At 45.3% G+C, this 25,658-nt stretch overlaps 1 protein-coding gene across 3 annotated transcripts in view; it reads right to left on the bottom strand.

Moving 5' to 3' along the window:
• Positions 1–22,734, bottom strand: part of TOX2 (TOX high mobility group box family member 2) — a 349,367-nt gene extending 326,633 nt beyond the window's left edge. Inside the window, exon 1 of one of the 3 annotated variants that reach the window (XM_043980270.1) lies at positions 22,577–22,734. In XM_043980270.1, the coding sequence (XP_043836205.1) occupies positions 22,577–22,678 (102 nt within the window). In that variant the 5' untranslated portion in view covers positions 22,679–22,734. Of the gene's footprint in view, positions 1–21,280; positions 21,476–22,576 lie in introns of those variants that run through there. The other 2 variants (XM_043980269.1, XM_043980268.1) reach the window with 2 other exon arrangements.
• Between the last annotated feature and the right edge of the window lie 2,924 nt (positions 22,735–25,658).

The following is a 25,658-nucleotide window of genomic DNA, read 5'->3' as shown; positions in this document are numbered from 1 at the left end:
GTCACATAAATAACAAGCTGTTTAGCCTGGAGAAGAGCATTCCTGAGGAGTAGAGGTAGCTGTCTTCAAGCAGCTGAAGGGTTGGTGTGTGGGAAGGGAATGAGCCTGAGTCTAGTTGGTCTCATGGACCATCAGCAAAAGTTACAAAGAAGCAAAGATAGGCTGGGCATAAGGAACAACTTCCTAAGAAGAATAAGCCAAAGAAGGATGGGCTTCCTCACAGAGTTCCTTCTCACCACAGGTCTTAGTGGGATGACCACTTGTCAGGGATGTGACAGAGGGAGCCTTCTTTCATGCAGCAGCCAGAGCTCAACGGCTTCTGAAAACCTTTCCAATTCTGATTTAAAACAAGTGTTCATCTGAATTAGATGGCAGCCACAAACTTTCCATGTTTCCCCTTTCTCTCCTAATTGCACACCATTGTCATCATCATCATTATCACAATAATAGTGTGAGAAATAATTATTAATAATTGACATCTTAGGGGCAGCTAGGTGGTGCAGTGGATAGAGCACTGGTCCTGGATTCAGGAGGACCTGGGTTCAAGTCCAGCCTCAGACACTTGACACTTGCTGGCTGTGTGACCCTGGGTGAGTCACTTAACCCCAATTGCCTCACAAAAAAAGAAAAGAAAAGAAAAGAAAATCATCAATAATTGACATCTTGAGGCGATTCAGAGCCCTCCTCCCTTTATCTAAGTCCTTTGGGTTTTTCCTTAAGGACTTTACTTGATGAGATTTGGACTAACTTTCTTGCACCAGACTATACCCAGGTAGAGGCTATTGTGCTTTACTCAGGTTGGGGAGGGTCTACATTCTTTGAATTGATGACCTTATAGAGGCATACTTTCCCAGCCAAGTGACCCTCAGTACTTCATTGGGGGGGGGGGCAGGGCAATGGGGGTTAAGTGACTTGCCCAAGGTCATACAGCTAGTAAGTGTCAAGTGTCTGTGACCAGATTTGAACTCAGATCCTCCTGAATCCAGGGCCGGTGCTTTATCCACTGCGCCACCTAGCTGCCCCCATCTCAGTCTTCCATTTTAAGATAGCCTACCTCTAATTACATCAACCAATTAGATCTGATTGCTATTTGATGGACCACCTACAGTTAGAAGGGTACATAAGTTGTGAGTCCACTGCCATTTTTGTCTTTGATCCAAGACAAATGGCCAATGATCATCCTTTTATTAATAACCGGCTGGTTTCATTAATAAAATTATTAAATTACCCAGAAACTATGTCGCTCAAAATTGTAACTGTCACAATAACTAACATTCATATAGCACTTTTAGGTTTCCAAAGCACTTTGAGGTGTTATTCTTATCCCTGTTTTATAGATGAAATGCAAGTACTGTTACTATTAATTCATCTATCTGGGAGGCATGGCAAATTCCCCCATTGGAATACATGTCCTCAGGACCCTTTCTGTACTTTAGCACAGTGCCTATCAAATCGTAGGTGCTTAATAAATACTTATCAAGCTGAATTAGGAGGCAAAGTAGCTGCTCCTTTCCTGGTCTAGGATTCACATTTCCAAAGCCATTTTGGAAAACTTAGCTAATATTGTTTCTCCGATGTGAGTTGCAAAGTGAGACTTCGGATTCATAGACCATGTCAATTTTATGATAGCATTTATGAAGAAAGAATGTGGGGAAGAAAGGAAGGAAGGAATAAAGGAGGGAAGGAAAGAAAATAACTAAAAAGAAAGAAAAAGAAAAGAAGAAAGGAAGGGAAGGAAGAAAGAAAAAGAAAAAAGAAAGGAAGTTAGAAAAGAAAAAGAAAAGAAGAAAGAAAGAGGAAGAGAGGGAGGGAGGGAGGAAGGAAGGAAGGAAGGAAGGAAGGAAGGAAGGAAGGAAGGAAGGAAGGAAGGAAGGAAGGAAGGAAGGAAGGAAGGAAGGAAGGAAGGAAGGAAGGAAGGAAGGAAGGAAGGAAGGAAAGAAGGAAGGAAGGAAGGAAAGAAGGAAGGAAGGAAGGAAGAAAAAAGAAACAAAGCTCTCACTTCTGCTAGTGGATGTCAGTTTCCAAGCTTTAGGCAGATAGAAGGGAGTTTTGCAAAATCAAGGGAGTATCAGAGGTAAAACTTTCTTCAGAAGCCAATTCATGAAAATCCAAATTTACAAAAGAGAACAATTAGGGAATGATTATTCAGTTTACATTTTTTTTTTAATTTAGAAAAAAATTCACACTATAAGCTCAGCTAGGACATTAAAAATGCAGTTTGATTTATTGAATGGGAATTTATACATGATTTTGTAGGCACCCCTATAATAAGAAGGAAAGCCTTGTTTTTATTACCACCTCTTCATTTTTTGCTCCCCATTAAATTTTAGATATCCACTTAAACTGGTGAGCTGACTTTAGCTATAGCAGAAATCTAAGTTCCCATAATTTTCTAAGAATCAAACAATTCCCTCTGGGATCTCACTTCATGATGCATTTGACCCCTCCTTCCTCCCCACCCCCACCCCCAGGTCAGGAGGGGAATTAATCATCAAACTTTCATGAAGTGTGTCCTATGAACAGTCCCATATTGGACACCCTGGAGGGAATACAGAAGTGGTATAAGATCAGGTTCCTGTCCTCTGGGAGATCCCAGTCTTGTTAGTGAGGCAAGACTCAGCAGAGAAGCAAATATAGAAAAGCAGAACTAAATAAAGAACAGTGTGCTGTGGAGTAAAGATCTTTGGATTTAGAGTCAAGAGAGATGGGTTTAAATCCCACCTGCATGATGAAGGGGATGGTTTCAGGAAAACCTGGGAAGACATATGAACTGATACAAAGTGAAGTAAGTAAAACCAGAAGAACATTGCACATAATAACAGCAATATTGTAATGATGATCAACTCCTAAAGACTTAGCTACTCTGATAAATACAACAATCCAAAATAATTCCAAAGGACTCGTGGTAAAAAAAAAAAAATGCTATCCACCCCCAGAGAAATAAATCTTGAGTTCTAAATGCAGATCGAAGCATATTTTTTTCACTTTATTTTTCTTGCTTGCCCCCCCACAACATGCCTAATGTGATATAGTACGTTTTGCATGACTTCGTGTGTATAATGGATATCATATTTCTTCCCTTCTCAATGGGGAAGGGGAGGAGCATGGGCAGATGGAGGGAGAGAATTTAGAACTAAAAATTAAAATTAAAAAATTAACCAAAAGAACATTTCACTTGCAAAATGAATTATTACTACCTTTGTAACAACCAACAAGTCATTTAATCTCTCTGAGCCTCAGTTTCCTCATCTGTAAAACATCGATAATAACAGAATAATAACTGCTAATAATAGCCTATATTAGGGGCGGCTAGGTGGCGCAGTGGATAAAGCACTGGCCCTGGATTCAGGAGTTCCTGAGTTCAAATCCGGCCTCAGACACTTGACACTTACTAGCCATGTGACCCTGGGCAAGTCACTTAACCCCATTGCCCCGTAAAAAAAAAATAATAATAATAGCCTACATTTATATAGATAGGGCCTCCTATATGTCAGACACTGTGGTAAGTGCTTTACAAATATTATCCTCACAACAACTCTGGGAGATAGAACTTAGAGAGAATTTAGAACTAAAATTCCCTTTAGAGAGAACTAAACTAAAATTTAGAACTAAAATCTCTTTAGAGAGAATTTAGAACTAAAAATTTAAATTAACAAAAAAAAATGTCAGACACTGTGCTAAATGCTTTACAAATATTATGCTTACAACAACCCTGGGAGGTAGACTTAGTGTGATCCCCATTTTACAGTTGGGAAAATTGAGGCACACAAGAGGTTAACTGCCTTGCCAAGGTCACACAGTAAATGTCTGAGACTATATTTGAATTCAGGTCTTCCTGACCATAGGTGTAGCACTCTAGTCATGCGCCACCAGCTGTTTAACAGTAATCACGCAGGATGATTGTGAGGATTAGATGAAAATATATGCAAAGTTTTTTGCAAATCTTAAAGTATTATATAACTATCAGTTGCTGTCATTACTTGTGTTGCTTTTAAGACTTTAAAGTTGCAAGTTTCCCTGCAACTAGAAAACTCTGGGATTCCAGAAGAAGCAATGGGAATCAGAATAAAATCAAGTACTAGACTACATGATACAGACTTATGCTGCTATCATGCTCAAAGACTTTCTGAGGTATGAAAAGGGCTTTAAATGCAGTGACTTTTCGAGAACCTGTGCTCACATCCCAACTTGCCACTGACTAGCTATGTGACCTTGGATAGTCACTTTCCCTTTGAGCCTCTGTTTCCTCATCTATAAAATGTGGCACACACACACAGAGACACTTCTCCAAGTAGGGGAAGGTTCTGGGTCTAACACTGAATGTTTCTGCCTGATTTCAATCAGAGTCCATTAAGACCTGGTTTAAGAAGCTACAAGCGATCGTACTCCCTCTTCTACGCCAACTGGACATTTCCTCAAACTGAAATATTTTTGATTACCATCATAACCCGTATATAATTGGCCTGAAAGCCTTAATCACACACTTCCACCCAGATCACAGGCTGAGATTAAATTTACAAGCTACTCATTACCCAAACGATGGCCCCTCCCAACTAATTTGCCCTCTTAATGCAGAAACATAAGCTCTCCTGATCCTGGTTCTTACACAGAGGTGGAGTGACCTTGGGCAAGTCATTGAACTTCTCTGGGAGTCAGTTTCCTTATGTGTAAAGTGAACAAGTTAGACTTGATGGCCTTAAAGATCCTCTCCAGTTCTAAAGCTAAGGAAATGTAAACATGCTGCTGATCCTAGCCTTTATTAACAGCCTCCTGCTTATGGTCTAATAAGAAATGATTGAGGCTTGGTTGCAAGGTTCACAGACATCCAGGTACCTTGGCCTCAGCTCAATAAACTTTTTTTCCCCTAGATTCTCCCAAATCATGTCACCATTTTCCTCATCTGTGAAATGACAAATTCACACTAGAGTATCTCTAAGGTCCTTTCTTCCTCTAACTTGACACTTCACAGCTGACTTTGTGTTGGGATAAAGTCTGAGGAGGGTCGGTCAGAGGATTTTGAACAAGGGACCTCAGAGGCTAACTGGCTCATTTGACAGATGAGGAAATGGGATCCAGAGAGGTTAACCAACTTCCCCAAGATCACACAGCAAGTAAGCTACAGAGCTGGTTGTTAAAACCTAAATCCACCACCTCCAAAGCCAATGGTCTTTCCATTGCAGAGCTGTCTGACCATCAGTCAACAGGTGTCTCCAGAATTCACTCTAGAAAAGCTTTCTCCTGATGGACCAGAGCTGGCTGCTTACTGCGCTTCTATTTATTTACACCGCTTACCAGGGGGGAGGTTTGTCAGTGATTCCTCAGAACAATGTCTCTTAACACTTCCTACTTTGTAAACAATCATTTCAGTATGTGAAGATAAGATAATGGAGCAGCAGCGGAAGCCCTATCTCACTCTGTGTCAAACCCCAGACCAGTGAGAATCAGTGTCTTTTTGCTGAACGTACTGAAAGTGACAATCAGTTCCCACGGTTCTGGCAAGTCAGATTTTACTGTGGTCATCAAGGCAATCTGATTACTGCTCGGGGGAAGGATAGAGCAGCAGCACGATGTTCTTCCCCTCCAGGCTCCCCCAAGCCTACTTCCCTCCTCCTCCCCCAGCAGAAAGGGAGAGCTTGACAATTCCATTTTAAAAGCCAGAGCGGAGCCCTTTCCTTTCCCCAGTGTCTGACAAAGGAGAGGTGCCCCAACAAATGTTCCCAAGTCACTGATTGATTCAAATTAGCGGTACAAGGAAAGACCATGGAATTTAGAGGCAGAAGAATCAGGAGATGTGTGGCACCATGGAGAGAGTACAGACTCTGGAGTCAGAGGAGCTAGGTTCAAAATCTGCTTCTGAATAGATGGACCTACGTGTGTTTATACGGGCAATTACAGTAGAGCATTGGCCCTGGAGTCAGGAAGACCTGAGTTCAAATCTGACCCTGACACTTACTATCTGTGTGACCTTGGGAAAGTAATTTAATATCTCCATACCTCAGTTTGCTTAACTGTAAAATGGGGATAATGATAGCACCTGCGTCTCAGGGTTGTTGTGAGGATTAAATGACATATTTGTAAAGCGCTTAGCACAGTGCCTGGAACATATTAGGTATTTAACAAAGGAACTTCTTTCCTTTCTTCTTTCCTTCTTCCTCCCTCCCTCCCTTCCTTCCTCCCTTCTTTCCTCCCTCCCTTCTTCCTTTCCTTCCTCCCTTATTTTCTTTTTTTCTTCCTCCTTCTCTTCCTTTTTTCCTTCCTTCCTTCCTCCCTCCTTCCCTCCCTCCCTTCCTTTCTCCTTTCCTTACTCCCTTATTTTCTTCTTTCCTTCCTCCTCTTCCTTTCTCCCTCCCTCCCTTCCTCCCTTCCTCCCTCCTTTCCTTTCTCCCTTCCTTTCTTCCCCCTTCCCTTCCTTTCTTCCTTCCTCCCTCCCTCCATTCTGTGGATGTATATGCTCCAGCTCATCCTTCCCAAAGCACAGGGCCCAGACCTAAAAAAACCAGATGCAGACGCAGCCTGACCAGGAGAAAGGAGAGAACAGGACCGTCATTGCCTCATTTAATGCAGCCAATAATAGCATTAGCTTTTCTGGCTCTTGTCAAACACTGCTGACTCCTTTTGAGCTGCCAGGCCACTGAAGTATCTTACATCAATTTTGTAATTATGAATTTTATATCAAACAGAATTGTTGTGGGAGAAAGTGCTTTGTAAACCTTACAAATGTGAGTTATCGTGGTAGAAAATTTATTCATTAGAGACATCATCCATAATAAAAAAATCATCCAGTTTCCTAAAACCGGAGTTTTCTCAAAGAGAATGTCCCTGTACTCCCTTCTCATCTCTGCTTCTTAGCATCCCTACTTTCCTTAAAGGTTCAGATCAGATTCTAGATCCTACCTGAGGTCTTTCCTGATCCCCTGCTTCCAGTACCTTCCTTCCCTCCCTCCTAAAAATCCTTTTGTTTATGTTTCTGTGTGTAGCTGCTGTCTCCTCCAATAAACAGAAGAGAAGCTTCTTAAAGGCAGGGATTGCTTTATCTTTTATTGTATCCCCAGTGTCTTGCATAGTGCCTGGCACACAGAAGGCACTTAATAAGTGCTCACTGATTGATGACTGGTTAGGTATAAACATGCTTCCCTTTAACATCCTTAAGCTTCTGTCGCCCATTGCTTTCATCCACTGCCAAAAGTCTTGACAAATCGACCACTCTTCATCCCCTGTTTACTTCTTGATCCTAAGCAATCTGGCTTCCCTCTCTATCACTCTATGGAAAACACTTTCTTGTAGGTCATCCACCAATACTCGCCTAATCAATAAATCCAATGGCCCTTTTCTCAGCCTTCATCCTCCTTCATCTTAATCCAGTTCATCAGTTATTCATCACATTGATCTGCAATGAGTATCAGCTGCTGCTGACAAAGTTAGCTCTTATCTGAGAGATGGGCTTTTAGATGCCCTCATCTCTACACTTCACCTGGATGCTGAAGTCGTGATTACCAGGTGGGTCACCTAAATCCAATTCACTGGGAAGTCAAGACATCACCCTCATGATCATTTGTCCACTTCAAGAACAAGAATGAGAAGGAAGGGGAAACAACAACAACAGCAAGAACCAGTTGGGTCTAGAGTTACCCTGTGGAGAGAGAGGTAATGCTCCCACTGCCCTCTATCCTGGAGAGATCATATGTAGAGTGCTGCATCCAATTCTATTATCACTTTTTTTTTTAGTGAGGCAATTGGGGTTAAGTGACTTGCCTAGGGTCACACAGCTAGTAAGTGTTAAGTGTCTGAGACCGGATTTGAAATCAGGTACTCCTGACTCCAGGGCTGGTGCTCTATCCACTGTGCCACCTAGCTGCCCCATTATCACTTTTTAAAGAAGGATATTGGCATGCTGGAACATGCCCAGGAGAAGGCAACCAGTACTGAAGAGACTGGAGTCCATAGCATTTAAGGCTCGGTTGAAAGAACTGACAAAGTTTAGCCTAAAGAAGAGAAAACTTAAGGGGTATAACCATTTTCTTTTAAATATTTGAAGGGTTATTGCCTGCCTTCTCAAGGTTCATTTTTTTAAAACCTCAAAATTTTTTTTTAAATGTTAAAATTTTTTACTTGTAATTAAGAAATTTTTTTTGAAATTTTAAAAAGAGGGGGCAGCTAGGTGGCGCAGTGGATAAAGCACCGGCCCTGGATTCAGGAGTACCTGAGTTCAAATCCAGCCTCAGACACTTGACACTTACTAGCTGTGTGACCCTGGGCAAGTCACTTAACCGCAATTGCCTCACTAAAATTTTAAAAAGAGAACAAAATATTGGAAGGGTTGTCATGTGGACAGACAAATAAAACTTTTCTCTTTGACCCTGGAGGGTAGAACAAGCTAGAATTGGATTCAGGTCAGAGAACCTAAGTAGGAATCCTGGTTCCTACCTGTACAATTTTGGGAAAGCCACTTCATTTTTGTGGACTTTCAGTTTCCTCATCTGCAAAATGACGGAGTTGGATTAGCAGACCGCTGAGGTCCTTGCCACCTATAAATCCTATGATCTTATGACCAATATGAAGGATCGTCACAGAAGATTGAGCACTAACAACACAATACCTTTCAGATATTCTTTCCATATCAACTCACCTAGTACTGATTTAACTACTGCCTAAAAAGGCAGTGCTGGCAAAATGAACAAAACTAACACCGTGATCTCATGAGTGAGGATATTTGATTAGCTCTACAGAGAGCAACAGATCTATGCAAGAGGTTAGCTTGTGGGCATCGAAAGGATAGCAGTGTATACCCACCAGCTCTACATCAATCAGACCCCAGGGCCCTCTAGCAATAAGTCACCGTTAGAGCCAAAGGAGCAAACCAATAATAAAAGAAAGGACATGGGCTGTGTCTGAAATGCCTTAATACCAATTATCTGAGATGATGTATAAAAATTGGCTCTTGAATACATCTGCCATCCTAGCTTTTTTGTTGTTGTTAAGCCATTTTATGTCCAACTCCTTTATGACACCATTTAGGGTTTTCTTGGCAAAGATACTGGAGTAGTTTGCCATTTCCTTCTCTAGCTCATTTTACAGATGAGGAAACTGAGGCAAACAGGGTGAAGTGACTTGCCCAAGGTCACATAGCTAGTAAGGGTCTGAGGCAGGATTTGAACTCAGAATGAGTATTCCTGACTCCAGGTTTGATGCTCTATCCACTGCACCTAGCTTTTTTATTGAGGTTTAAATGTTCTACCTTCGTCTCCACTGAATTTGTCAATCTTTTCAAGGAAACATGACTATCCACCATAAAACTTAAATTTGACAAAGGGAAATATAAGGAGCTGGGGACAAGAAGACCTGGGTTCTAAAGTCAGTTCTGCTGCTTATCCTATTATTTGACCTCTAACTAGTCCTCTGAGGGTAAACCCACCCTACCCCACCTACACACACACACACACACACACACACACTCACTTTTAGCTTCTTTTCCTTTGTTGTGTTCCCCCGTTAGAATATAAGCTCTTTGAGGGCAAGAACTGTCTTTCTTTTTGGTTGTATCTGTATTCCCTTGTTACTGCTTAGCACAGTAATACCTAGCATATAGTAGGTGCTTAATAAATGCTTGTTTACTTCTCTGTAGATTATTTTCTTCCTGCTTTAAGTATCTAGGATTCCCCCTGTATTGCTCCCCCTCCACCAGTATAGACTGTAACCTTCAGAGATAATCACCATAACCACTCAGTGAGTCAATTAAGAAAGATTTATTAGGCATCTACCATGGTGATATCATTGGTCCTCTTTGAGGGCAAAGCACCAACCACAACAACTATGTGCACTGGGCTAAGTCCTGGCTGGGGATATAAAGGAAGACAAAGCCTCAAGAGTGATTGTGCTTGAAAAATTCATCTCCTGGGGCTAGGTCCACAGGCCATGACCTGCACAATCCACCCTTAGAACCATCCTCAAAGTATTTCTAGTTATGTAAGGCCATCAGAGCTCATGCCATGGTGAGGTATTGGGAGAAAGTTTTCTTGGAGGGAGGGTTGAACCAGCTGGGCCAAAGAATAGTGCCTGTCCTACTTACCTCACAGGGTTCAGGTGAGGATTCATTCAACAGCATTGATGAAGAACTGCTAGTGTTCTGGGTTTTGTGCAGGCTCATAGAGGGAATACAAAAGCAAGAAGATATAGAACCCAGCTTCGTGGAGCTGTGTGCTCAGAATGAGCCTATGAGGTGGGGCACATACAATTATTTTTAATAGTAACAGTGATGTGGGGCATCTAGGTGGCATAGTTGACTTACTAGTTGTGTGACCCTGGGCAAGTAACTTAACCCTCATTGCCCAGCAAAAAACAAACAAAAAAGTAACAGTGATGATGATAACTACCACGTATGTAGCACTTTGAAGTTTGTAAAGCATTTTATGCACATGATCTCATTTGATCCTCACAACAATCCTATATGATCCCCATTTTACAGGTGAAAAACTGAAGCTGAGCTCTGCTCAAGTTCACATAGCTACTAAGTGGAATTTGAACTCATCTTCCCGATTCCAAGGTCATTGTTCAAACTACCATGTTGTTGTTCATCCTTCATTTCCTTTGGGGGGGAGGGGCAATGAGGGTTAAGTGACTTGCCCAGGGTCACACAGCTAGTAAATGTCAAATGTCTGAGGCCAGACTTGAACTCAGGTCCTCCTGACTCCACGGCCGGTGCTTTATCCACTTTGCCACCTAACTGCCCCCTCTTCCTTCATTTCCTAAGAGAACTAATGATATCATGAGGTGATGACTTGCTTGTGAATTGGATTTAAGGGAGGCAGAGTTGCACAAAGTCATCCGCCTCAATCTCTCTTCCAGAAACATCAAAGTCCAGTGGCAAGAGAAAAGTCAAGACAACTGTCGATTGGCCCAGGATGCAGTGAGTGACCTTGGCATCTTCAATATCTGACCAAGCTCTAAGGGCTCCACAGCACCTATTTCATGGCTGCTGAAACAAATCATTTTCATCCTCTCATTCTTCAGGGAATTCTTCATGTGCTTGTGGTAGACACTCCCCCCCCCCAAATTTATGGACAGATTTAAGTCAGCTACCTTCAACTTGATTTAGACCATCTGTGGAGATGGTTTTACTGGGGTGTGGCCACTGCATTGCCACAGCTTCTTGGAGCCACAGGTGAGAGTTGGGTGACAGGTGGACATCAAAGGTGGATGAGCAGCCCTGGAAAGGCCTTGGCAAGCTCTCACACCAGAGGTGCCAGTCCTCTTGAACACCATCATATACATATGAGGTACTATTAAAATTCCACCCTGCACTGTGAAATATGTAAGGGACTTAGGGATTAACTAGTCATAGGTTCACACTACAGGCAGCATCTATAACCTAGCCCCTCATTTTACAAATTGTGAGCCCAAGCCCAGAGAAGGAGAGTGAGTGGGCAGAGGTCCCCAAGAAAGCTGTAGCTGAGCCAGAGTGGGACCCAGCCTGGAGCCCAAAACTTCAAGGTTTTCTCAGCCTCCCAGGAATGTGCCCCTCCCCCAAGGTTTGCATAAGAGAGAACATAAATATGGCCCCTTAAAGAGATTTTCTTATCTAAACCTGGAGGTGCTGCTTCCTCACACCAGGGAGCAAATGTCTTTACAAATCTGCCTGGAGTTTAAAGACAACACAATGAGAGTTGGGGCCCTACCCTGACATCCTTTACTGACACAAAATAAAATAGGGGAAAGTCAGAAAACATTATACACAACTATTAAGGGGGTGCATGGTAGTCATTGGATGGAAAATTGCTAGAAAAACCCATTAGCAGCATAATAACTTATTTTTAATGTTGAGCTGTTAGGAAAACACAATTATATGCTTCATTTATACTGAAAGATATCATCCAGCATACGGTAAAAACACTCTGTGCTCTATTTAAAACAAAAAACACACATAACTAGCAGAGAGAGAACTAGAAAGTGGGGAGGGGGTGGCATGGTCCATCTGGATGGCTGGTACCCTTCTCTCCTCTTCTCCTACCCCATCTCCATTCACAGGCAAGTCCCCATGCTCGAGTCAGTAATCTGCATATAGATTTGAAAAGGCCTGGGCTTCCTATGCAGATGAAAGCAGAAAATGCGCAGGCATGAAAAAAGAAGCAATTGTAAGATACACCCCAGAACTTTATTCCCAGACACAGAAATAGCTAGAAAAAGACTTCACCTGGGGGTGGGAAGAGATCGGGGAAGGGGGGGGGTGGCGATGGGAGGTGGAGAGAGAAGGGAAGGAGAGGAAGAGAGGGAAGGAGGATGACAGAGGGAGACCAGAGGGAAAGGGAAAGGGAAAGGGAAAGGGAAAGGGAAAGGGAAAGGGAAAGGGAAAGGGAGGGAGGAAGGGAGGGAGGGAGAGAGAGGGAGAGAGAGAGAGGGAGAGAGAGAGAGAGAGAGAGAGAGAGAGAGAGAGAGAGAGAGAGAGAGAGAGAGAGAGAGAGAGAGAGAGAGAGAGAGAGAACAACGGAAGGGAGGAAAGGTATAGTCCAAGATAGCTCATCTAGTCAGAAGCAATCTCTGCACCTCCCAGGGATAATTGTGTTCTGAATTTCATAACCATTTGGGGCCTTTTGCTTTATGAATAAGCAATAAAACACAGGATTGGAGTTAGATGGGCTTCTCCAATAGCTCTTTTGGGGGGAGGGGGTATGGAGAAAAAGGGAGGGAGGGGGAGTTGAAGAGAGAAAAGCGGGTCTCAGAATGACAGAAGGAACTTTAAGCATCATATATACGTAAAAAGGAAAAAAAGAACTTGCAGAATAAGAGGGGTCTGCAACCCAAGCCACCTCGACTCTCTTTTTTCCTATCTATATGAGATATTTGGGGATCAGGACTTCAAGGGGAAATCAAACAAGACTGACCGTTATGCCCAGCCTGTTACATAAGATAAACCTAGTTTTCAACCAAAATATGTCTATTATTCCAAAAAGGAACGAGGAGAAATGCCTCTGCCTCCCCACGTACAGACAAAACAACAATCTTCAGGGCTGGAGAAGCTTGCATTACATAGCTCTGGAATCTGATTTCATAAGGCCCAAGGCAGAAAGAGCTTCATACACTTTCTATTATGCATAAAAGACCATGGCCATCCAAGCCCAGGCTGGAAGAGGGAGGGAAGGCACTGAAATGCTTCCAAGTGCAAAATAAAGTGCATTTGAGCTGGGTTTTCCCAGTGTTAGGGATTTTTATTCTCTCTACTTATTCAATCCCTATAAGGGGAAGCCTAGCTTCTAGACCAAGGACAAAAGGTGGGGAAAAGGATAAATGATTAGATCTTTTAAAAAAAAAACAAAACAAAAAGCTTCAGTATTTTTTTTTCTTTTTTTAAACAGTCACCCCCTACTGACTCTCTCTACTCTCCCCCCAAATGGAACCTTCCCTTGTAGCAAAAACAGTCAAGCTCAACAAAACACATCAGTCATGTCTGAAAAGGTATGCCTCGTTCCACACCCATTGTCCACCATCTTTTTTTTAATTTTTAATTTTAATTTTTTTTTTGGTGAGGCAATTGGGGTTAAGTGACTTGCCCAGGGTCACACAGCTAGTAAGTGTCAAGTGTCTGAGGCCGGATTTGAATTCAGGTCCTCCTGAATCCAGGGCCAGTGCTTTATCCACTTCGCCACCTAGCTGCCCCCCACCATCTTTTAAATGACATGCAGGAAGCATCCTTCACCATCTAGTCATCAAGTTTTCTAAAATCCCAACTGTCAGGGGTCGGGGTGGGCGAGCAACTAGGTGGTGCAGTGGATAAAGCACCGGCCCTGAATTCAAGAGGACCTGAGTTCAAATCCAGCCTCAGCTATATGACACTTACTAGCTGTGTGACCCCGGGCAAGTCATTTAACCCCCATTTCCCCTCAAAAAATAAAAATAAAAAAATAAATAGATGAATGAATAAGTACATACATGCATACATACATTTTTAAAAATCCCAACTGACAACCAGGTCATTTCTTTCTCCCACACAAACATTTCTGAGGACAGTCAAATGGTCAAATGTCCAGCTCTTCAAAAAAGAGGATGTTATTTCCAAGTCCACCCATCACTAAAGCTTGGAAGGAAGATCTGTGTTTTTTATTACACTTTAACCAAACTTGGTGAGCCAAAATGCCATGAAGTGGGACCACCACATTTTATTCATTAGATTGACCTTGGTCAGATTCCATTCCTGACAAGTTCTCATACTGCTCCTGCAAATTAATCTCTGCCTTGAAATAACCCAGTTTTAATTCTCTGTAATTTTTCGGTCTTCTGTTAACAAGCTTGTTCTAAGTTGATCACACTTGATTCCTGCACCCACCTCTCCCTCTGGTGACCCCCCCCCCCAGGGTTCTCCAATGCTGTGCACATGGACCACAAGCTGTGGCAGATTCTATCAAGCTAGAAAGTAACTTTTGAGTAGAGGTCAAAAGCTGGACTGCATCTCTGTACTCTGAGGACCAACCTAGCTAAGTCCAGAGACTCTTAGCATCAAGTTACCCACAGAATGACAACTTTTTTCAGCCACATAGGACCAAACTTGGCTTCTGTGTTATAAAAGGGCTGCAATCAGCATTGGCAGAGGGAACATCCAGACCAACAAAATCAAAGGTCTTTAAAGTACTGTGGTAAGTTTTCAATATAAAACCCAGTTGGATGAGAGTCCTAATAGAGCCCCCACCTAGCTTACCACCCCCGCCCCTCCATATCATCCACACACAGTTATGAGCAAGATAGATTATTTTGTTTCACTGTGGATTTCTATAGATTTGGGAAATGGCTTTCCCAAGTGCATTAGCACCCAAGAGGTGGGCGTTAAATTACATCTGCAGTGAAGGGTGAACCTGTCACTAACAGCTGTTTACTTTGCAAAGATTGGCAGAGCTCCTGAAATGTGCCTGATTGATGGTCCTGCAAAGATGCCATTCTAAAAAGCTGGGAAATCAGAGGCAGAGAGAGGTGAGCTTCCCCAAGGTGAGGTGCCCCAAACCTTTGACCTGAAGGAAGATTTCCTTCCTTGGAGGCACAAGACATGAGACCACTGGATTTCTTTGGAAGAGCTGGACTACAGAGCTGATGTTGGACCATGGCCTTTGGGGCCCAAGCTGAGACTTCCTTTGCCCATGGGATCCTATACTTAGAGTTAGAAGTTTGCTTTAAGGTCATCTTCATTTTACACCTGTGGGAACTGAGGCCCTCAAAGGCAATTTGAATCCACAGTCTCTGTTTCCAAACCTGGCAATCTTTCTACCGGTAGACCAATCTAGAAGATGCCCTGGCCCTGAAGAAAACATAATGAATTGATTCCCTCTAACTGAGAAAATAGATTTAGAGTGAGAAAGAAAGGAAACCAGCTAATCTAACCCCTTCGTTTTTATATATAAAGAAACTGCTGCTTGGAAGTGATCTGCCCAAGGTCACACAGATAATAAGTAGAAGTCATAATTTGAACCCAAGCCCTCTGACTCCAAACCCAATATTCTTTCCATTCTATTGCTGGGCAGCAGCAAAGCCTTCTCAGATAAACAATTCAGTGAGATATGGGAGAATTCTAGGATATCGGCAAGAAAATACACAGTGATAATTAAGATAAATATAAAAGTTTACTGGATAAAATATAAAAACATACCAACTTGTTTTTCCAAGGTTCCCGACTGAGAACAGAAGAACACTTTGACAACAAAGTAACCACCTGTGCAGGCAGTCCTGCACCATAGTGCCGTGGCATATGACAGAAATTTAAATTGTATGGTAGCAATTCAAAGTATCAGAGTAATTCATCAAAATTTATTACCCCATCTCATACAACATCTTTCCACTAAGATGTAAAATTGCAATTTACCACAACCCATTAAGTTAATAATTACTTACCATATGGTTTCAATGCTACTCCCAAACCAAACTAAAGAGACTCATCTAGGATTTGACCTGTGTAAATAAGATACCCATCAGCTGTTCTCAGCCTACAGGATGCACCAAAGACAAATGAAAAGTACTGGTAAAATTAGGTTCTCCAAAATGGAAAAAACCCCAAACTCTACCTGAGCATTTAGCCAACATCTTTCACATTGTGTTCCTTACTAAAATAATGGCCAGGTCTGCACACCACTGCCAGTCATCCAGAGGGTTCTGGCAAAAAGAGTTTCCATTTGCCTAAGTTCCTAGTATGTGAGTGAGTCAAGAAGCATCTATTAAGCACTTACTGTGTACCAGCCGTGGTGCTAAGCCCTGTGCTTAGGAAAAGAAAAAAAAACAGTCTTTGTCCTTTGTCTTTGTTTAGATTCTAAAGGCAACAGACACAGGTGATCAACACAATAACAAGTGCATACCAGATGCATGTAAAGCAGATAGAAAGTAATCTTGCAGGGTCAGGAATTAGCAGCTGGAGGATTGGAGAAGGCTTTTGGAAGAAGGTGGGACTGGGGGCAGCTAGGTGGCGCAGGGGATAGGGGATAGAGCACCGGCCCTGGAGTCAGGAGTACCTGAGTCCAAATCCGGCCTCAGACACTTAACACTTACTAGCTGTGTGACCCTGGGCAAGTCACTTAACCCCAATTGCCTCACTAAAAAACAAACAAACAAACAAACAAACAAAACAAAACAAAACAAAAAAAGAAGGTGGGACTGAAGCTGAGGAAAAAGAAGGCACTGGGGCGTGTGTCACTCAGAGCAGAGCAGAGCAGGGGTTTCACAATTCATAAACGAATCGATCCCTTCTTGGTCTTCCCCTGATATTGGTGCAATGAAAAGAACACCAGCTCAGGAGGCAGAGGACCTGGGTTCAAATACCACCTTTGATGCTTGCCATCTGTGTAATCTTAGGTAAGCTTCCCTGGGACCTCAGCTTCCTCATCTATAAAGATGAAGAGGTTGAACTAGACGGTCTCTGAGATCCCTTCCAGCTCCAGAGTCTGTGTCAGGTACTACGTCGCGACCACACAGTCAGAGGACTGACGGTGATAGGTGCTGGGCAGAAACAAAGAAATCAGACTGACAGGAGCTTCGAAGGCATAGAAGCAAAGCAGGCATATTAATTCATGTTCCCAAGCCAGGGTCCTTGCAGAAGCCAAGGAAAACTCTATCTATAGGCTGAGAAAAAAGAAATGACTGTGGCTCACTCACTCCCACAGAGGGTTTGAGTAGGGATGGGCCACAGGGCAAGAGTAAAGGACAGCAACTTGGGGGGAGGTCGGATCGGGAGGGGAAGAATTCTCTGTACGAGATGCTGAAATGCTGCTCAGATTTCATGAGATATTCAAGTCATCAGCTCTTTTTAATGAAAATGACATGGCATCTTATGTAGCCGTAAAGAAAAATGAAGACTAACAGCCCCATGTTCTTTTAGAAACTGAGGGATGATAAGGAAAGGTTCACAGACCAAGGCTGTGGCCACTGATTTCAGGCTGCTTTGACCTTCAGAGGTTTTTCTTCCCCGGGTCAAAGGCTGCACCGAAGATGTTTATGGCTTCTGCCAGGTCTGGTCAGGAAAAGAACTATTGAGGGCTGTTTACACTCAGTGAGACTAAATGCCACAGGTCTGTAGTTGGGTCTATTGAGCTGCAGCAGCCATGCAGATTTCTGGGAGGTTAAAGGCAGCACAGAGATGAGGACCATCCTGGCATTAGAGGTCATCTAATCCAACCCTCTCATTTTATAGATGAGGAAACTGAGGCTCAGGTACATGAAGTGACTTGGCAAAAGTCACATAGCTAGAAAAGCCAGGATTTGAACCTGGATCCTCTGGCTCCAAAGCCAGCCACCATTCAAAGAAGTAACCTGGAAGTAGGGGAAGGAGGCAGGGCGGGGAGAATGTGTATCCTAGGGCTGAACAATGCAAAGATTCTATTGACCCAGCTCCGGTCTTTAAAAACATTCATCCCTCATTTCTGTACAAAAAGCCCTTAACAGTTTTCAAAGCACTAATTTGTTTTTTGTTTTTTGTTTTTTTAGTGAGGCAATGGGGTCAAGTGACTTGCCCAGGGTCACACAGCCAGCAAGTGTTAAGTGTCTGAGGCCAGATCCGAACCCAGGTACTCCTGACTCCAGGGCCACCTAGCTGCCCCTCAAAGCACTAATTTGAACAACACAATCCTATGGAGAAGTAAAGGGAAGGATGATTATTTTCATTTTTTACAGATGAGGAAACTGACACCCAGAAAGGGAAGTTCACAGCTTTGCCGTCTGAAGGGGTCTAAGGTGCCAAAGGTCACACAGAGAATTAGTGCAAAAAGTGTTCCTCCTCTCCTGCCACACTTAATCACTTTCTAAGGAGCAAATATGTGGAAGGAGGAGAGAGAATCTTCCTACTATACTGCTTCTCCAATATGGGACCAAGAAAGCCTGACTTATTGTGGTATTTAAATATTTGGAGGGCTAGCCTAAGGAAGAGGGATTCACTTTAGGCTCTCAGCCCCAGAGAGCAAAACTGTGACTGAAAGGAGAAAGTTACAGAGAGGCATGGCAGGCTTTGGCTCAACATAAGAAGCCCTCGAAGCTAGTCAACAATGGAATAGACTGCTCTAATCAATCCACAAGCATTTTATTAAATGCCTACTATATGCCAGGCACTGGGGATACAAGGACAAAAGGAAAACTAGTGCTTCTCCTCAAGGAACTTAGTCTTGGGGGTGGGGGGAGGCAAGATAATAATATTAATGACAACAACAGCTAACATTTACACAGTGCTTTAAAGTTAGCAAAGTACTTTACAAATATTATTTCATTTGATCCTCACAACAATCCTAGGATGTAGGTGCTATTATTATCCCCAACTGAGACAGACAAGTGTTTAAGTGACTTGCTTTGGATCAGACAGCTGGTAAATATCTGAAACTGGATTTGAGCTCACATCTTCCTCAAAGCCGGTTCAGTGCTCTATCCACTGAGCCACCTCCCTGCCTATATGTGTTTATACAAAAACATGTACAACATGTAGATAGGTATATATGCATACATCATCACATATACACTAGAAAATAAATATAAGGTTATTTAGGAAGGAAGATCCTAGCATTGGGGGGGGGGGGGAGGGAGGCAAAGGAAGATCAGTTCTGTACCTTGGAGAGGGCTGGGGAAGGGGAAACCAAAGATTTAACCAAGCAAATCTCCCACACACCCACTCAAAGATGGAGTCGGCAGCAGCATGGTGGCAAGTGATCTAGACTGGAGTCAAGAGATCCAAGCTGTAAATCTTGGCTTCACCACTAACTGACAGGCATCCTTGGGCAAGTCACTTCCGTTTCTCTGGCTTACAGTTTCCTCTTTTATAAATTGAGAATGCAGGAATAGATATTCCCTTTCAGCTCTAGGGGTCTATGGCAAGGGGGATGACTTGAATAATTTCTTACTGCTAAAGTTATTCCATTCGTTCCTATGAGGAATGCCTGATACCTTGGATAGCTCTGAATGTTCTCTGGACCTCAGAACCAACACCCCAAGCATAGCTTTCCCTTGCCCTGTTTTAGTTATTCTAGCCCAAAACAACAGCAGCACCTGGTGGTGGTGGTGACAGGGGCCCACTGGGCTCCTCTCAGGCACCCAACAAATATGAGGGCATTGTTCATCACTAAGACAATTTCCACCTTTAACCTTCCAGCCCCAGGAAAGAAGTTATAGATGAGCCCAGATCAGAGCTGCCCAAGCCTTATATATTAAGAAAAAGTTTGAAGAAACAAACACATGCTCTCCCTTCAGCACAGATCACATGACTCTCTGCACACAAATGTTTGTAGAACCAAATTTTCCTAGGAGGCTTTCTCTCTGAATTCCTATCTTAGGACACTCAGAAGGGCCTTTTATGGGACCATCACTAGGCCAAGCACACTCAGTAAAGCCTGGGCTACTGACATGATGTGTTTCCTTGGACACAGAGAGGCAAACAAAGTTAGCCAGATTCATCTCTATTCCCAACTGCAATCCTTGCTTTTAAAGATGAGCTTGAGATTTATGGGACATTTAGGCTGCCGTCCCCAGACCCCACATGCAATACACATGGCACAAATCTTTCATGCAACTTTCTCTCTCCTTCTTGTAAATGTTCAGATTTAAAACCGGAATCCTTGGCTCATTCTGGTGAGAGGAAAATAAAAACAGCCAAAGTGAAACAGAAAACTGCATTTTAAATGAAACTCACCTACAAAGAGTTGGAGACATTTCTGTGATTGACCAACCATTCTTAAATACAGTTATTTGTAATTTCACATTGGGGGAGAAATAAGATACAAAGCAATTTCGGTAACTGACACAAAAGTAGGTACTCAGAAAAACATTTTTATATGTTCATTCCATTTCACAAGGCTAGAATAGTAGCTGCTTTATTACAGGAACATAGAGTTAAAGCTGCAAGGGGCCTTAGAGGTCATTAAGATTAACTCCCTCATTTTAGAGATGAAAGAAAAAAAACACCAAACTGAGGCTCCAAGGGGTTTAAGTGATTTGCCCAGGGACACACCGCTAGTAAGTGTCCCAGGCAGGATTCAGACCCACATCTCCCTGACTCTAAGTTCAGCTCTCTGTCCATTAAGCCACTCTCCCTTTATCTAGGGCTAGCTCTGTTATAGCCCCTTCTACTTTCCCGTCTGAGTGATGTGGGAGGCATGGAGAGGGGCAGCTCCCGAAGCAAGATTGAACTAAATCGTTTCTTGCAAGGCTATTCCCGAATTTCCTCCTCTCTAACCTTTGGCCTGGACTCCTCAGCCCAGGTGTGCTGCGATGGTCCTTATGAAGAATGATTCTCGGCAATGGACATCCCACTGCATTGCTCTTTCTCTGGCTGAAAGACCGACTCCTTAAATACCTCTGACACTCCCCGAATTCCCCCCCTCCCAATCCTGGTTCACAGTTCCTGCAGCTCAAAGATGCTTTCCCTGCAGCATCAGGCAAAGAAATCTAGGTTGCCAGGTCTGTCTGTCATGGAGGGAGAGAGAGCTCTGCGTAGCTCAAGGTAGGTTTCTGTGTTGTGCTCACCAGCAGTTAACTCGAGTGCAGATGCTTGTGTGCATTTGTGTGTGCATGTGTGCTTGTGTTGTGAGAGGAAAGAGGAAGGGAGCCTACCAAGGAAAGAGCTTAAGAATCACCACCACCCCCAAGCCCTGAGCTGTGCAAATGAAAACAAATGGAGAAGCAGACCGGCATCTCCCCAGTAGCCGAACACCCGCAAGCCAGGTGACACAGCCCCTTAAACCGGAGGCCAAAAGAAACCCCAGTGATGTCTGGGCAAAGCATTAGGAACCCAAACAAACAAACAAACGAACAAAACACAGACCACGGATAAGGCTAACTCACTCACCGTAAAGCTCTTCCTGCCCATTCTGAACATTTTCCAACCTGAGCCCCCGGAGAGGCCAGGGCAACCACGGTTTGCTGGGAGAAGCCTGGCTAACCCTGCCTCTTCGCCCGCGGCCGCGGCGCCCCCTCCCCCACCTCTCGCCACACAACGCAAGCAGGACTGACTGCTTCGCAGTTTGTCTCTGCACTGGGGCATTTAGAAAACCGCGGGGGGAGAAACGGTATAGACCAATTCCGATCTCCCTTCCCCCTTCCTTTCAGGCACGAACACATAATTCCAAGCGGATAAACCCCTGGCTCAAATGGTCAATAGCGCTTTTAAACGGAGTTTTGAAATTCCCTCCTCCAAGGGGGAAAAAAGAACTTAGTTGCGTTTAACACTTCATCTCCAAGAAAGGCAAGGTGAAGTTAAAACTATACTTCCACTCGGCACCAGCCTCTGGCCTGTGGGGGTGGGGTACTCTGTGTGACACCTTTTATAATTGGGGGGGGGGTGGGGGACATCTAGGAATTGAAGGCGTGCTTGCAATCCTTCCATTTCCTAAGAGATGATCCAGGCGCTGGGCGGTCGCGAGGCTCAACTGTGCAAACAGCCAAGAGGAGTGTAAGAGAAATGAAGGGGACCCCACCGGACTGCCCTGGCTGGTGGCGGCGGCGTGATCACTATTACTGGAGCCTGTGCCGAATACTTTGGGACTTCTCTGGTTGTGAGGCGTCTGTTTGTAAATAACTCCGGGATGTCTCCCAGCTCGGCTATGACAGCTTCTACTCGGCAATTAGACTTTTAAAGCCCAAATTAACGTCAACACCGAGAAGTTAAAAGCCCCCGAAGCGGGCGTGGGGAGGCTTGTGCGCGCTGGGAGGAGGGAGAGCTGGGAAGAACAGGAGTCCCAGAGGGGCCAGAGTGCCGAGCCTCAGGGAGGCGAGTTTTCTCTCTGGGTGCTCGCAAAGCAGCAGCCCCCTGATCCCCAACTCCATCCCCATCCCCATTTCCAATCCCAACCCCCTCCCTCTTCTCCTCCTCCCACTCCTCCTCCTCCTCCTCCTCGCTGGCAGAGGGGGGATGGGGAAAGGGGGCGCTCGCCCCTGTCCCGGGCCAAGGGAGGGAAGGAAGGAAGGACAGGACACAGGGCTCCCGGCACCCGGCCAAGTGCGCTCCTTTCAAACCTCAGGCCGGAAGGCACGGGTGGGGGGTGGGGGGGAAGCATAGGACAAAAAGCGGCAGCCAGCCCGGGTCCGGGTCCCCGCTGGTGCCCCAGAGCCCCCTGAGTCGCGCATCCTCCCTGCCCACACTCACCTTATTACAGTGGTAATAGTCCAAGTGGCCCAGGCAAGTTGGGTCTGCGCCGGGGAGGGCGCCCACCGCCGTCGGAGCCGCAGGGTAGAACCTCACGTCCATGCCGAGGATGCGGGCGCAGCGCAGCAGAGGGCGAGGAGGAGGAGGAGGAGGAGGAGGAGAAGGAGGAGGAGGAGGAGGAGGAGGAGGATGAGGAGGAGGAGGAGAAAGAGGAGGAGGCGGAGGCAGAGGCGGAGGCGGCTCCAGCGGGCATGAAACCGACTCGGGCTGCCGCTCTGCCTGGATCTGAGTGCCTGCGTGAGTGAGTGAGTGAGAGTGAGTGAGTGTGAGTGTGTGCGCGGGGGGCGGGGCGGGGAGAGGGGAGGTGCTGGCGGGGCGGGCGGGGAGCGAGTGGAGCCCCGGCTCCTGCCTATTGTTCCTGGAGCCTAGGGCCGGCCCGGGGCGGGGTAGGGGGGATGGGGGTGGAGAGGGAGCCGGACCCGCTGATCCCCCACGCCCGCTCTCCTGCCCCCCGGCTCCGGAGAGGAGGCGGGAGCGGGAACCTGAGCCTGACGCTCCTGCTTCAGCTCGCTGCCCCGGCCCACCTGAGCTCGGAGACGGGGCTCGCAACCCTGCACCCTGTCCCGGGCCGGAGCCAGATGTAGGAGGGGAATGCTAGCCTGCAGCCCGCGGAGATCGGGGCACCGACCTAGGGGGAGGGGGAGAAGATGGCGCTTTGGCTCCTCTCTCCCGCTGCAGCCCCAGACCCCCGGCCAGTGCACCTGCTCCGTGCTGGCGCGTCCCGGGGACCGGGTGGCGGGAAGAGGCCGCGCAGGGCCCGAGCTGCTTGAGGACCCCAGGGAGAGGGAGCTCGGGAGTAGGGGCGGGGGCGCTGGGTAGAGGCCGGGGGCCCAGGCCGCTGCCGGAGAAGGGGCGAGGGAGGGAGGGACCGAACAAGCCCACAAAACTCCGTGGCCCCGAGGAAACAGAAACTCGAGCAAAGTAGAAAGCAGAGCCCCCTGTGACAGCTGAGCTGCTGTGCCTCAAGGGCAGGGGCCGAACTGGGAGCTTTCGTTCCCCGATTTGTGGACTAGGGGGGACGCTAGGGGCCGAGCAAGCCGCTTCTATCGCAGGAAATGTAGGGTTCCCATCCCTCCTGCATCCGTGCTCTCGAGTTGTAGGATGTAGACCTGCCTTTGCCCCGGCAGGTGACTGGGGACGGGGGAAAGGCCCCGGAGAGAGGCAGGAAGCTGCAAGCTTAAGACGGCGAAATTCGAGCATGGAGTGAAAGAACCGGGGATGCTTAGTCTTTAGAAGGCAGGGGAAGGTGAACAGGACCACTGTATTTGGTATCCAAAGAGCCGTCCTGTGGGAGACGGATTAGATTTTATTCTGCTTGGCCCCTCTGGACAGAACTAGGAAGAGTGGGTGGAAGTTATGGGGAGGCTGATTTCAGCTCCGCAAAAGGGAGATCTTCTTAACAACCAGAGCTGCCCAACAATGGGATGGATTCCCCATTGGATGGGATAAACAGCCGGTGAGGTAGTGAGCTCCGGGTCATTGGAGGTCTTCAAATAACACATTAGTTGACCGCTTCACAAGGACTGGACATGTGACCTCTGAGCCCCTTTCCTGAACTCTTCCTAAAACGTCCTCCCTTCTTTTCTCCACTTGTTCAAATCTTCCCTGTCTTAAAAAGTCCTCCCTTTTCTAGAAAACCTTTCTTGGGGGCAGCTAGGTGGCACAGTAGATAAAGCACCAGCCCTGGACTCAGGAGGATCTGAGTTCAAATCCAGCCTCAGTCACTTGGCATTTACTAGCTGTGTGACCCTGGGCAAATCACTTAACCCTCATTGCCCCGAAAAAAACCAACAACACACAAAAAACCTTTCCTGGCTCACCCCAGTGGTCCTTTCCTCTTTCTTTCCTGGGAACTCCGTATTTCTCACTGGACACCTAGCACATACTGCCCATGTGTGGTGACAAGTTTGTGGTAAGTTCCTTGAGGACAGGGGAATATATTCAACTTCCTCACTTTCTGTTGCTCAGCACAAGATAACAGCTCAATAAATATTTGTTGAAAGAACGAATGCTCCAGATCAGTGCCTGGGGGAGGGGAGGATAATAAAGGAAAAAGAAATAAAAGCCTGTTGGATCATAAAAAGTACATAACTCTTTACCTCCTCTCAACCACCTCCTGGTCTCTGTTTACACCTCCCCACCCATATGTATTCAGTCACCACTGACATCCAGTTGACAAATATTTTCCAGCTGTGGCCTCAGCCCAGAACAACCATCATGTAGCTAAACCCAGAGTCTATAGGCAACACTTGAACCTGCAGCTTTTTATTCCCACAACAAATCATAACCACAACTTCTTACGTAGAGATGGCATTTAGAGCCCCTTCATTTCACAGGTGAAAAAAGGCAGAACCAGAGAGGTGTGTGACTGCAGGGTCACACAGTAAGTGACAGAGGATGCTAGAATTACAATCTCCTAACTCCCAGCCCAGGCTCTGCCTGTCATCCTGTAATGTTCCCCCTTTGGGATATACTTACTCCCTCCCTGCACTCTTTCTAGGGAACTTTCATGACAGCACCACCCCAAAGGCAGCTGAGATTGAAGTGAATAGAGTTTGGGGCCTCGAGTTCAGTCATTTCAGTTGTGTCCCACTTCGTGACCCCCAAACCCCAAGAAAACTGGAAAGAGGCAGGAAGCTGCAAGCTTAGACGACTTTGGGTTTTCTTGGTAAAGATACTGGAGTGGTTTGTAATTTCCTTCTCCAGCTCATTGTACATATGAGGAAACTGAGGCAAAGAGGGTTAAGTGACTTGCCCAGTGTCATACAACTAATAAGTGTCTGGGGCTACATTTGAACACAGGAAAATGAGTCTTCCTGACTCCAGGCCCAATATCCTATCCACCTTGCCATCTAGCTTCCCCTGAAGTCAGGAAGGCCTGAGTTCAAATCCAGACCACACTATCTGTGTCACCCTGGGCAAGTCACTTAACCGCTGTTTGCCTCAGTTTCCTCATTTGTAAAATTGGAGGTACAAAGACAAAAATGAAAAAGACCCTGTCCTCAAGAAGTTTACATTCTAC

The sequence above is a fragment of the Dromiciops gliroides genome, chromosome 2 (genome assembly GCF_019393635.1).
Source record: "Dromiciops gliroides isolate mDroGli1 chromosome 2, mDroGli1.pri, whole genome shotgun sequence".
Lineage (NCBI taxonomy): Eukaryota > Metazoa > Chordata > Mammalia > Microbiotheria > Microbiotheriidae > Dromiciops > Dromiciops gliroides.
This window is presented reverse-complemented; position numbering and strand designations above follow the sequence as displayed.